This window comes from Telopea speciosissima, unplaced genomic scaffold, assembly GCF_018873765.1.
Source record: "Telopea speciosissima isolate NSW1024214 ecotype Mountain lineage unplaced genomic scaffold, Tspe_v1 Tspe_v1.0068, whole genome shotgun sequence".
NCBI lineage: Eukaryota > Viridiplantae > Streptophyta > Magnoliopsida > Proteales > Proteaceae > Telopea > Telopea speciosissima.
In genome coordinates this window covers 121,240-133,108 of record NW_025317404.1, presented here as the reverse complement: position 1 = coordinate 133,108, position 11,869 = coordinate 121,240, and the positions used below count along the sequence as shown (strand labels likewise).

At 38.7% G+C, this 11,869-nt stretch overlaps 1 protein-coding gene and 1 long non-coding RNA gene across 2 annotated transcripts in view; one reads left to right on the top strand and one right to left on the bottom strand.

The window, feature by feature from the left end:
- Positions 1–595: 595 nt before the first annotated feature.
- LOC122647502 (chloroplastic group IIB intron splicing facilitator CRS2-B, chloroplastic-like) overlaps positions 596–11,869 on the bottom strand; it is a 20,971-nt gene continuing 9,697 nt past the window's right edge. The window contains exons 4-8 of the mRNA XM_043840891.1: positions 9,587–9,637; positions 9,412–9,485; positions 1,940–1,998; positions 1,757–1,833; positions 596–901 (exon numbers count right to left, since the gene is read on the bottom strand). Coding sequence (XP_043696826.1) covers positions 785–901; positions 1,757–1,833; positions 1,940–1,998; positions 9,412–9,485; positions 9,587–9,637 — 378 coding nt within the window. The 3' untranslated portion in view covers positions 596–784. The remainder of the gene's footprint in view (positions 902–1,756; positions 1,834–1,939; positions 1,999–9,411; positions 9,486–9,586; positions 9,638–11,869) is intronic.
- LOC122647503 overlaps positions 3,686–11,869 on the top strand; it is a 26,559-nt gene continuing 18,375 nt past the window's right edge. The window contains exon 1 of the long non-coding RNA XR_006330910.1: positions 3,686–3,695. This is a non-coding gene — a long non-coding RNA (uncharacterized LOC122647503). The remainder of the gene's footprint in view (positions 3,696–11,869) is intronic.

The following is an 11,869-nucleotide window of genomic DNA, read 5'->3' as shown; positions in this document are numbered from 1 at the left end:
AAACTCAAGGTAAAAAACCAAGGTAAATATCAGGGCCAAAATTAGGGTTGGGTTGAGCCCGAGGCCTCAACCCGAACCCGACCCAACCTTGACTCAGGGCTAGAAATTTATGGCCCTAACCCGCCCTCAAGGCTAGAAATCTTTAGCCCAGGCCCTGTTCGGGCTTAGGGCAGGTTCGGGCCAACAGGGCCAAACTTGCACCCCTAATTTCAAACATCCAAATGTCTGTCAATCGGATGGTAGAATAGTACAGATGATTCATCTATTCATTGTTTTATGTCATAGAATTGTTCAAAAATCACTGTCAAACCATGATTGGTGGTAAATTCTGTATAAGATACAATGTGTCCTTGACACAACCCTAAAGCATCACATAGATCCGTTGAAGTGCAATGTAATATTGTGTAGAATGTTTTATGTATATCACGAAGTCCTATACCATGTAGTTGTCTCAAGTCTACAATCAAGAAAAACATGAGCTGCAGGGGGATCAGAATCTTTGATGGATCTTGTGAACTTACCGATTACTAGAAAACGTGATTGAGGGGGATAAGTAGAATTATAGAACTGGGATTCTCAAATGGAAGCTTGGGATAATCAAGTATATCCATTGATTGGATTATCACCTAAGGTTGTACAGACTGAGGTCACACAAATTTTAATCTCCTTGTTCAATCTAAAGTTCCAAACATAGAGCATGTCATGCTTAGGAAAAGGAAAAAATATGGCATGTCTATTTCAGCTGCCACCTATTTCAATCCTTTTGCGCTCCCTAAATTTTGATTCAAACTTTGTTATACTTGTACTTTTGCTGTAAGTTGAACCTACTGATACCATCATTGAAGCCATTGAGCACCAGGGTCCGCACAGCCTCCACCCCTTGTTGGAGTGCAGCATCCACCTGTCCAGGCCACCAACATTACATACTCGTATAGAGAGAGAGAGAGAGAGAGAGAGTGTGTGTGTGTGTGGAAACTGAACAGATGGTAGCTATTTCTGAGGAACACGGGACTGTAGCAGAACATACCTAAGCATGTACTTCTGGTTCAGTGTATCCAGTTGAGCCTGGATATTTAGGCAACAGTTGCCCATTGCTCACAGGATATTAAGCATAAGAGATTGATATAGGGAACATACATCACACAAAAACTTGAAACTTTGAAAAGGATCCCATGCGATATTATAGGCTGTTTGTAATATTGCTAAGAAACAAGATAGTTTTACAGTAAATAGTGTATTGATATTGGAAATGAGCTGTTTTGAACTTTCATGTTAGTACAAGAAAATAATAATAGGTTCCTCAATAGATAATATCATCCGGCCAGTAAATTTAAAACCTAATCTCTAACAAGTGATATGGTATGAACATCCAAAAAAAAAAACAAAACCATGTACACACCTGCCTAAGAGTCGGAAATTAGTGTGTACGCAAGGCAATTTAATGTAATAAAACATGTTAAAAGAAAAAGGAAAATTTTCTGTCCCCCTAAACTTAGATTCATGGATGTGTTCTGGGCATAGTTACCACGGTGTCTAGGCGACCCAAAGCCTTGGAGAGGGTAAAAATTCAAGACGACACCAATTAGGCGCCCGCCTAGGTAACCAAGGCACCTGGATGCCTTGACAACTATGGTTCTGGGTGAGGGAACACTTGTTGAAGATGCCAGCCTCAGGAAGGAATGTAGTGGCTGGGTGGGGGTAGCGATTTCAATATTAAAGAAAAGAACAAACCATTAGAGCTTGAGAAAAGTTGTACCTGCTTTCGCTCCTCTGAAATGAACTTCTGCAGCAAATATGCTCTCATATCCATTTTCCCAGGGGGATTGCCAATGCCTGCAAGTATCATTGAAAATGCATGTAGTGCACTGTTGACAGCTACAGAAAAAGACGAAAAAGAAAGCCAAAATAAATAAGAGTTGATCAATATACTTAAACCAACCTATGCTCAGCCGAGGAAATTCACGGCAACCATCCAAATGGTCCATCACACTCTTCAACCTGTGATAAGATAAAGCAGGTGAAAGTAAGAGAATGAAGCAAACATTTGATGTTTACCTTAGTGATGAGGTAAGGTAGGATGAATAACAAACACTAGCAAACTCATGAAAACCAGAATCGCTGTGAAACAAAGCTGACAATAATAGGCAGCAAACTGTACTATAATAACTCTCCATCCACTTAACAGATGGGGCTGAGTTATAGTCGAATGGAGGCCTTAACAGAGAGATTATGTGGCCAAAATATCAAGACAATTGGATGGTTGGATAGGGAGAACTACGTGTGGACAGAAAATGAAAAACTAGGGAAAACCAGAAAACAGCTAGTGAGGAAAACTTTAACTTTCAATCCACCAGTCCGATGGTGCTCAAATTTGGGTCGAAGGGAGTAGAAGGGGAAAGGAATAACATATTCAAAACTCAGTGTAATGTGATGGTTAAATACTCAGAAAACATAGACTGAACTTCAGACATACATGCTGTATAATACCCATATAGCAGACCTGAAACAGTAAGCAAAATTAACAGAGGATAAAGAGAGTATGAGAGTAACAGTAAAGGATTGTTAAGACACGGAAGTTGTTTAGAAATAACCCAAGAGGAGTTCGCAATAGAGAGAGAAAGACTGCTAGACTGCTAGAATCTCTGCAAAACAGTAAAGAAAAGAAGAAAGATAAAAGGGCATACCCAGTGCACGGAAGGGGGGATATGACCATGATGGCTTCACCACCAGTCCCAATCCTAAGCTTCAGCATTAGGACAGTAGCTGAATCATCACAGCAGTACACACTCACATAGAGCATAGTTTTCTGAAACATCAAATCTGTGGACTAGCTGCCCATTCCTCTCTATTTATAATAACCAAAAATAGGCCACAATAAAAAGTTAGAAACTGTGGTCAAGTGCCTAGTGCATTTGGAAGCTAGTGGTGCGTAAAGGTCCATTGCTATCAGAAGGTCTTGAGTTCAAGTCTTCTGGTTCACATCCTACATCACCCCTACCTATCAAAAAAAAAAAAAAGTTAGAAACCCTTCTATTGCGGGGGTTACTTGGCTGCCAAGATATTTAAGAACTTCTAGAAAGAAGATCCCTTTGCTATTACAAAAAAATTAGAAACTTAGTAGAATAATACGAGTCTCTTACTTGTTACCAAGGTTTTAAATCTCGGTTTCGACCAACCAGAAACCAAGATTTGGTCGAAACATGGGATTTTTTCCCAGCCAATTCGAGTTGGAGGTTTCGAGGCCCAGAAATGCTTTTTTTGCTCTGGTTTTTTCTATACAATCTATTTTTTTACATTCTAAACACAATGCATGAACTATTTTCACCAAAAAACAAAACACTCAAAATGGTACGTGTGCTTATTGATCCAAGTTTACTAGTATACGCACAGTGTACTAAGATTCATAGTTGTCAAGGGCGGCACTTATTTATGCCAAATATCATTTAAGTAAAAGTTACTTAAAATATTATTCATAAATAAGCAAATACCCCCTATTTGAATCCAATAAAAATAGTTAAAAAATAAAATTCCAGAAGGATAAAAAGTCAAACCCCAGTTCAAGAATAAAAACTGGATTTTCAGCGATAGGTGCAATTTTCAACTTTTAAATGCTCTGGGGCTTGTCTCAAAAATCAAAAAATTTCATAAATCTGAATATGGTAAAACATTGCTAAAAACCAAAAATACGGTAAAATGTTCATTTGTTTTGATGGTTAAAAAAATATTTTTATTCAGACCGATTTTAAACAGCATTAGCGCACACCAAATAAGATTTGACCGAAACACAACTCCTTCAATATAAATCAGATTTAAGCAATCTTGGATTTGTTAGAAAGCTATCCAAGCCAGCCCAGCATTTAAAAGTTGAAAATTGCACCTACCACCGAAAATCAAAATTTTGTTCCCATATACTTTCCCCTATCTTGAAGGTCATGCTTGACGCGTTGGTCAAGTGCTCAGTTGCTGAACACTTGGTCACGGGTTCAAGTCCTGGAAACAGCCTCTCTGGAAATAGGGGTAAGGCTGTGTACATTTGACCCTCCCCAGACCCTGCTAAATGCAGGAGCTTTGTGCACTGGGTACGGCTTTTTTTATACTTTCCCGTATCTTGTTTCTCGGTCAAGCTTAACCCCTTTGCTATCACCCCTGTCCCGACTCCCATCACTTACTCACACCCTATTCCCAACTTAATCTCTGCCCAATGGCTCTCTCTCACTCTCTCTGTTCAACGACTCTCCCTCGCTCTCTTTGCTCAACAATTCTCTCTCTCCCAGAGCACTTTACTCCAACCCAAGCCCTAACCCCCTTAATACGCTCATTGTCTCCCCAACCCATCCCTGACCCCCATCTCATCCTGTCCTCCTTTACCTACTCCCGAATCTCTCGCTATCCATCCCAGAACCCTCCCCCTCACACCCATCCCCACCATACCCATACCCCATCTCTAATCAAAGAAACCTAAACCCAGCAACCTCCTGCACGGGTTAAAAAAAAAAAAAAAAAAACTGACAAGGACTACTACAGCAGTGCAGTGCGCGGTTCTGCATCACATCGCATCCTTGGCCACGGTCTCAGAGCTGCTGTAGCGTAAGGGACACCCTCTATACCCCTTTTTTTATTCTTACAGCCATTGGGTGCCTATCTATATAATTTTTGCCTGCTAGTGTGGTGTCCCCTGTTAAGCTCTACTTTAATGTGTGTGAACCCATTATATTCCTGTTGTTTATTGAATCCTACTGTTTCATCTTGTTTGGCCTGATATGCTGTAGCCTTGATAGCATTCTTATATCTGTCATGTTGTACTACCTGCCCCTCATATTGACGCTAACCTGATATACTTGTCTACTTTATCATCAATATTTCTTTAGTTTTAAGCTCAGCTTTACCATAGTTGTGCCTTGCTTTGCTTGATTATGCACCTTTTTGAGAGTGCCTTTTAATGTATTAGGTGTGTCTCCTCCTTTCTACCCTTTGGTATCTACTTCTCTAGTATTTATTCTATTTTCTTATAGTGGTGCGTCAGGTCGGCAACCAACTCTTTAATATTTTTGCCAAAATTTTTGTATAATTGTATGGATTCTTTTGTGTTATGATCTCCTTTCTCTTGACCTCATGCTTTCTGTCCTCATTTTACTAGGGCATCCCCGTAAGCGACGCGCCGTGTCAACGCCCGGATGAGGTGATAAGTAGGCAAGGGCAAGTGAGAGGAATTTTTAGGCCCAAAAACATAGGATTAGCTTAGCTTCCTAGAATATTGTATCCTCAAGGAGTAAGAGCCTGGAGTTGGTAGATGTTATGAAGAGACGGGATAAATATCGCATGTATCCAAGAGACAAGATGGAAGGGTAACTAAGCTAAGACGTTGGATGATTTCAAGCTTTAGTATTCTAGAGATAATAATAACAGAAGCAGAGTGGGCAAAATTGTGGACAAAGATTTAAAGAATGATGTAGTAGAGGTCAAAAAGACTGGGAGACAAGATTATATCCATCAAACTAGTATTGGAGAAAGAGGTTGTCAATATTGTTTGTGCTTATGCACCCCAAGTAGGATTGGATGAAAGTAGTAAGCACCAATTTTGGAAACACATGGATGATTTAAAGCAGGGTTTTGGCCAGGGTGAACCGATTATTATCGGAGGTGACCTAAACGGAAATGTTGGGAGGGATCATAGAGGATATAAGGTGTCCATGGAGGTTACGGAGTTGGGGAGAGGAACGAGGAGGGGACCTCATTCCTAGACTTTACGGTAGCTTATGATCTTTCAGTTGTGAACAACTTGCTTTGAAAAAAGGGAGGATCACTTAGTTACCTATAAAAGTGGGAATCACATCAGCCAAATAAACTTCTTCCTAGTAAGAAGGGTAGACAGAATAGTGTGTAAGGACTGTAAGGTTATCCTTGGGGAGAGGCTCACCGCCTAACATAGATTGGTGGTCTTAAATTTATGCCTCAGTGAATAGAAGCGTAGGAGGGAACCTATGCGCCCTAAGATAAGGTGGTGGAGATTATAAGGGGAGTCCCTATGGACATTTACTGAAAATGTGGTCAAAAGGAAAGTGGGACTTTGAGGGAGACACCAATGTGGTCACTTGTATGAAGAGAGCTGCCATGGATGTGCTAGGGGAAGCGAAGAGTAGCCGTCAGACCCCTAGGGAGACTTGGTGGTGGAACAATGAGGTCCAAGCAGCCATTAAGACCAAGAATGATTGTTTTAAGACACGGCAAAGGAATAAAGAAACAGAGGATAACAAGGGGTATAATGATGCTAGAAACGAAGCTAGGAAGATTGTGGGGATGACTAGGGAGAAAAAATATGAGGATCTCTAAACCAACTTAAACACAAAAGAAGGGGGGAAAGCTATATATAAGATAGTTAAGATGAGAGAAAGGAAGTGTAGAGATTTTGACCAAATGAGGTGTATTAAGGGTGATGATGGAAGAGTGTTGGCAAGGGATGAAGACATTGTGAAGAGATGGGATGAGTATATTTGTGACCTACTAAATGGAGATATGTGAAACAGAAATGACCCGGACGAGTACACTATTCAACAAGATACCACACGTCATAGATATGTACGAAAGGTTAGTATGGCGGAAGTTAAAGAAACCATAAGAAAGATAAAAACAAACAAGACACCAGGCCCAGATGAGATTCCAATAGAAGCATGGAAATCCTTACGGGATTGTGGGGTTTATTGGTTAACCAGCTTGTTTAACAGGATTATGAACACAAGGAAAATGCCAGATGATTGGAGGAGAAGCATTGTAGTCTCGGTCTACAAAAATAAAGGTGATATCCTGCAATAACTATAGAAGCATAATGCTAATGAATCACACTATGAAACTTTGGGAGAAGGCTATTGAAGCCCGTTTGAGAAGAGAGACTTATATCTCACCGAACCAATTTGGATTTATGTCAGGTAGATCCACGACATAAGCTATCTACTTATTGAGGAGGCTCATGGAAAGATATAGCGATAGCAAATAGGATCTCCATATGGTCTTTATTGACCTGGAAAAAGCCTATGAGTGAGTTCCTAACTATTGGAATAGTCCTGGATCATCTTGGGTTCACAACTATTGGAAATCTCTGGGTCACCCCATGGTCGCCCATGGACCCTAGGGTAATCCCATGGTTGCCCATGGGAACTTTTAAATAATAATTGGGTCTCCCATGGTTGCCCATGGGAACCCTAGTGATTCCAATTAGGGTTCGATATAAAATTTTTACACCAAACCCTCTCTTTTTTCTGTCTCGACCAGGTCGAGATTCTCGAGATCTCTAGATCTCAGCGAGAGTGCATTTTTTTTGGGTTTAATTGGCCACAGTTGGCTCCGAAACTTTAAGGGAAGTTTGTTTTAGGCTTAATAAACATATTTAAATCTTCAAATTGAAAAAAAAAAAAAACCCAATTTGGTGATTGGATTTGTACCCTTAGTTGGCAGTAAAGGCCGAACCCTTAATGTAATATTGCCTATTCTACACATTGTTTGAATGATATGAGGCATAATTGACAAGTAAAACAAGTAAATTATGCAATAATGGATGAAGACAAATAATATTGAATAATTATTTAGGACTAGTTAAAAGGCTTAAAGTTTCTACTACAAACCACAAGATACAATGAAGTGTTCACAATGTATATTACATAGACACCCAACCCAAGTACAATGAATAATACATAAGTCATAGACACCTTACTACCCTAGTCTTCCACATCTCAACTCCCAAGTCCCAACAATACAATACTATGAATACTAAGGAGGTTGAGATTCTCAAAATATTCGAGATTTCTCTGAGATTCTCGAAATATTTGAAATTTCGGTCAAGTTATTCGAAACTGTGCATATTTTGTGTCTCGTATGTCATCTCATCTCGAGAAGCTCGAGATTTTCGTGATATTCAAGATCTCGCCGAGTTTTTGAACTATGCTATGAAGATAGTTATTTGTGGTATTCAACAACAATGCATTTTGATTAGTGGTCCACAACAACCTTGTGTTGTCTGGTTCATAGCAACCTTATGTTATCTAGTCGCTAGCAACCTTATGCTGAGTTATTTGGTCTCGAACAACCTGAAACTGCTAGTTGGTTCACAGTGACCTATACTGCACTCTTACCTGGCACGCAGCAACCTATGCTGCAATTTTATCTTTGACCGCTGCTATTTGGGGCTCAAAAGTACATCAATATTTGCACTTTTATCTATCTTCTTTGTGAAGATTAATACTTGCCTTCCTTGAGAAGGGCTTATGATGTAGTTGTTGCATGCTGCACTTTTTTCTTTCTTTATGAAGATTACTACCTACTACCTGCCTTCTTTGAGAAGGGTTTATGCTGTTGTTGATATGATATTTTGGATTGCAGATTGGTATTCTCTACCACATACTTTCTTTGTTGCTGGCTAGATTTATTCGAGACAAATATTTTTTTCTAGTATTGCTGATGATGATTGGTGTGCTTGAGTTGTTGATATTGCTACCAAAAAGAAGTTCTCTATGTGCTCACTGGCGTCTACGATTGCTATTTATGTTAAAGACTGGTGCTGCTTTAAATATTTATTCTTGTTGTTCCAAGCTAGAGCCTTTTGATATATACACTCCAGCTTGAGGGGGAGTATTAAGATATATACCACATGTTAGCTGGTTAGAGCCTATCACAATAAGGGGGATTGTCCCTATCGTATAATGAGTTTTTTTTTTTTTTGGTGAAAAATCATATAATGAGTTAGTTCAGTTAGTAGTTGAGTCTTAGGTTTAAGTCTATTTTGAGTCTTATTTAATTTCTTATAGTAGCTGTATGCCTGTACTTTGACTCTTAGTAGTTCCTACTAAGAGTCTGTTTACTCTCCTATAAATAGAACAAAGCATCACCACGAATAGACTAAGCTAAGTCTATCGTGGTTCAGCAATTCTCCTCTCTTCTTCTTCCTCAATCCTTCTGTTCTCTCCCTCTTTTATAATTGCAGGAATAGGTTCCAAGTTCTAGGTTTGCCACAGCTTCCAAAGCCTATCATGCCTGTCCAGCCAATCCAATGCTACTGCATCAAAAATGGATCAAAAGGAAAGCAAGAAAAGCAAACTAGGCTGCTGAGACACAAGCTTTAACACTTATAGTACAATGGACAAGGAATGTGAAACCGATATCTGAGGTTGTTTCACTCCCAAACTACTGAATGCTGTAGATCAGCTTATCAATAGTTTTTTTTCCAAATAAACCAAGAATGGAGCTTCTGCTTTGAGAATTTTTCTTTTAGATTTGCAAAACCACCAATGTGCAGAGGGATTTGCGCCTGTTTCAGCTGTGTAGAAATTGCAATCCTAAAGTTGCCACATAAATAAGACCAGCTAAATAATACTGATGCAAATTTACATGGGGTTTTGCATTGTCATTATCAAGAAAAGATACCCATTATGATGGCCATGCCCTCCTCTTGGTTGAAGCCTCATGACACCATTTGGCAGGCTTATCTCATCATAAACCTACAATGACCATGTTTTATAAATAAACAGTCAAACTGTTCTAAAAGTTTATTTTATGGACAGATTCATCTTTTAAACTTTATGTAAGCTACGAAACATACCACTAAGATGTGACGCAACGGTACTTGGTAGTAGGCAGCAAGTGGTCCAATCTAAGAATAATGAAAAAAATAATGACAAGAAAAAAAAAAACGGAGACTATCAAAGAGAAAAAAAAAAAAAGAAAATAAGAGAAATTTTATTAAATCCAACCACTTAGGATGGGAAAAAGTAAAAAAATGACAAATAATATTTTTTTTAAATATTATCGATTTGGAAGACGTAGAGCAAAGTGCCATGGAGCATAAGTGATAGATATCTTCTGTAACTAAACTGCAGCACATTCATAATCAATAGACTGCTTGATGTTGAATCCGATGGCTTGTAAAAAATGAACCATAAGATTCAAGTTTATTGTATATGGGTAACATTGAACTTTAGAAATGAGCTCTAACTTCCATGAGTATGCAGTGCCTTGTGCAGGAAAGGACAATTCTAAAGCACAACATATTATCCAAATCAAGAGGCAGGTTTCAATCCAACCAACATTTGCCCAAAAGAGGATATTTTCTGCTTGTGCCAGATGAAGCAGATAAATTTTAATGTTCAATCAAAAAGACAGGCAATAAAATACATGTGATGCAGACTCATCACCGAAATAGGTTTGTTTTATTAGGAATAAGTCTAGGGTTGGGTTCTATACATGTTGGGCCTTTGATCCCAATGGTTTTCTATGTAATAGGTCATCTTTATGGACCTAAAGTATGGATAATAGGTTTGCATACAGGATTAGTTGTTTTAGTTTCATACTCAGTTTTATTTTGGTTTATTTGTTCATAATTGAACCGGTTCAACCAATGGTTCAATTTAAGTGATTTTAGTAGTTTTCTTTTAATTGTTTAGTGGGGTTGGACTAGGACTCTGTATTGAGTTTATTTCAGTTTCCTAGTCAGTTTAAGTTACCTAATAGGTTAAGGATTGGGTTAGGGCTTTCCTTTTTAGTGGAGTCAATTTTGGAGTCTTTTATATAAGGTTGTAAGGGGGGATAGTACTGAAGACGATTTTTGGGATTAACGAAAAAGCTTTTGTTGCTCTTCTCTTCTTCTCCATTGAAGATTCTTCTGTCATTGCTAGTCGATACAGAGGCATCTCTATACTTTCCAGATTATTATTAGTTTATATTTTAAATAGATTTGTGGAGTCGAGTAGGTTTCACTACACTTCTATCAAAAAGATTTCTTCTTCTTCTTCTTCTCTATCTCATATTTGATTTATGTTTGGGTGTGTTCTGGTTTAGTTAACATATATAATAAAAATAATTTCCTCATATTTCCAAGTTAAGACGGATGTGCAGAAAAATTAGAAACTAAGGAATGAACGTATTAGAGCTGACTTGGGAGTTGCCCCGATCAATGAGAGAGTCGTTTGAGGTGGTAATGTCATGTTCTACGGAGGCCTAGGGACGCCCTAGTAAGGAGTGATATGATCATGATCGAAGGAGATAAAAGAGGTAGGGGCAGGCCTAAAATGACCATAGGAGAAGTTGTGAGGAAGGACATGCATAGTCTAGGACTTGTACCAAATATGACATCGGATAGAGCCTATTGAAGGGCAAGGATCCATGTAACATACCCCATTTAGCTGAGATTCTCCTGACTTGCTGGGCTGCGCCTCGTTCCTCTTACTTCTATCTTTCTTTTTTCTTTGCATTTGCCATCTTTCAATTGTCAGTGTCCATTTTCCATTTCTCATCTACTTTGTTTTGTTTGCATCCATGTAGCCAACCCCACGAAGTTGGGATAAGGCTGAATTTGTTGTCGTTGTTTGTTCCATCTTTTTGTTGATTGTTTATCCCTTGCAAATATTTTTGGTGAAATGCACATTTTTTTTAAACCTTAATCCCTCCAAAGTATAAACTGGCCATATTAATTCCCAATATAAACTTTCAGACCAAATCAAAAGACTTAATTTTCCAATTTGTTATGGTAGAAGTTTTACTTGACTGCACACTTAATTGTGCCACATGGAAGGATGATGTAACAACTCCTATCATGGGTATCTAGGGAATAATTGGGATTGGCCATGGGTAAAATTCAGACTCAAATTCCATCATATACGCTCCCATTTACCGCATACACCTTGGGATGATTCTGGAATTTTTTTAATGCTTTATTTTTCCACTTGTCCAACTCCATTTGGGCTGAAATTTTAGCCCCATCCACCCTTCCACGTGGCAGCACTAGGTCTGCCGTCACATATTTCATAATAGTGGACAGCACATCCTAGATAAACAGTTCATTTATTATAATGCCACATAATCTTTCAACAAAAAACAAAAAGAATAT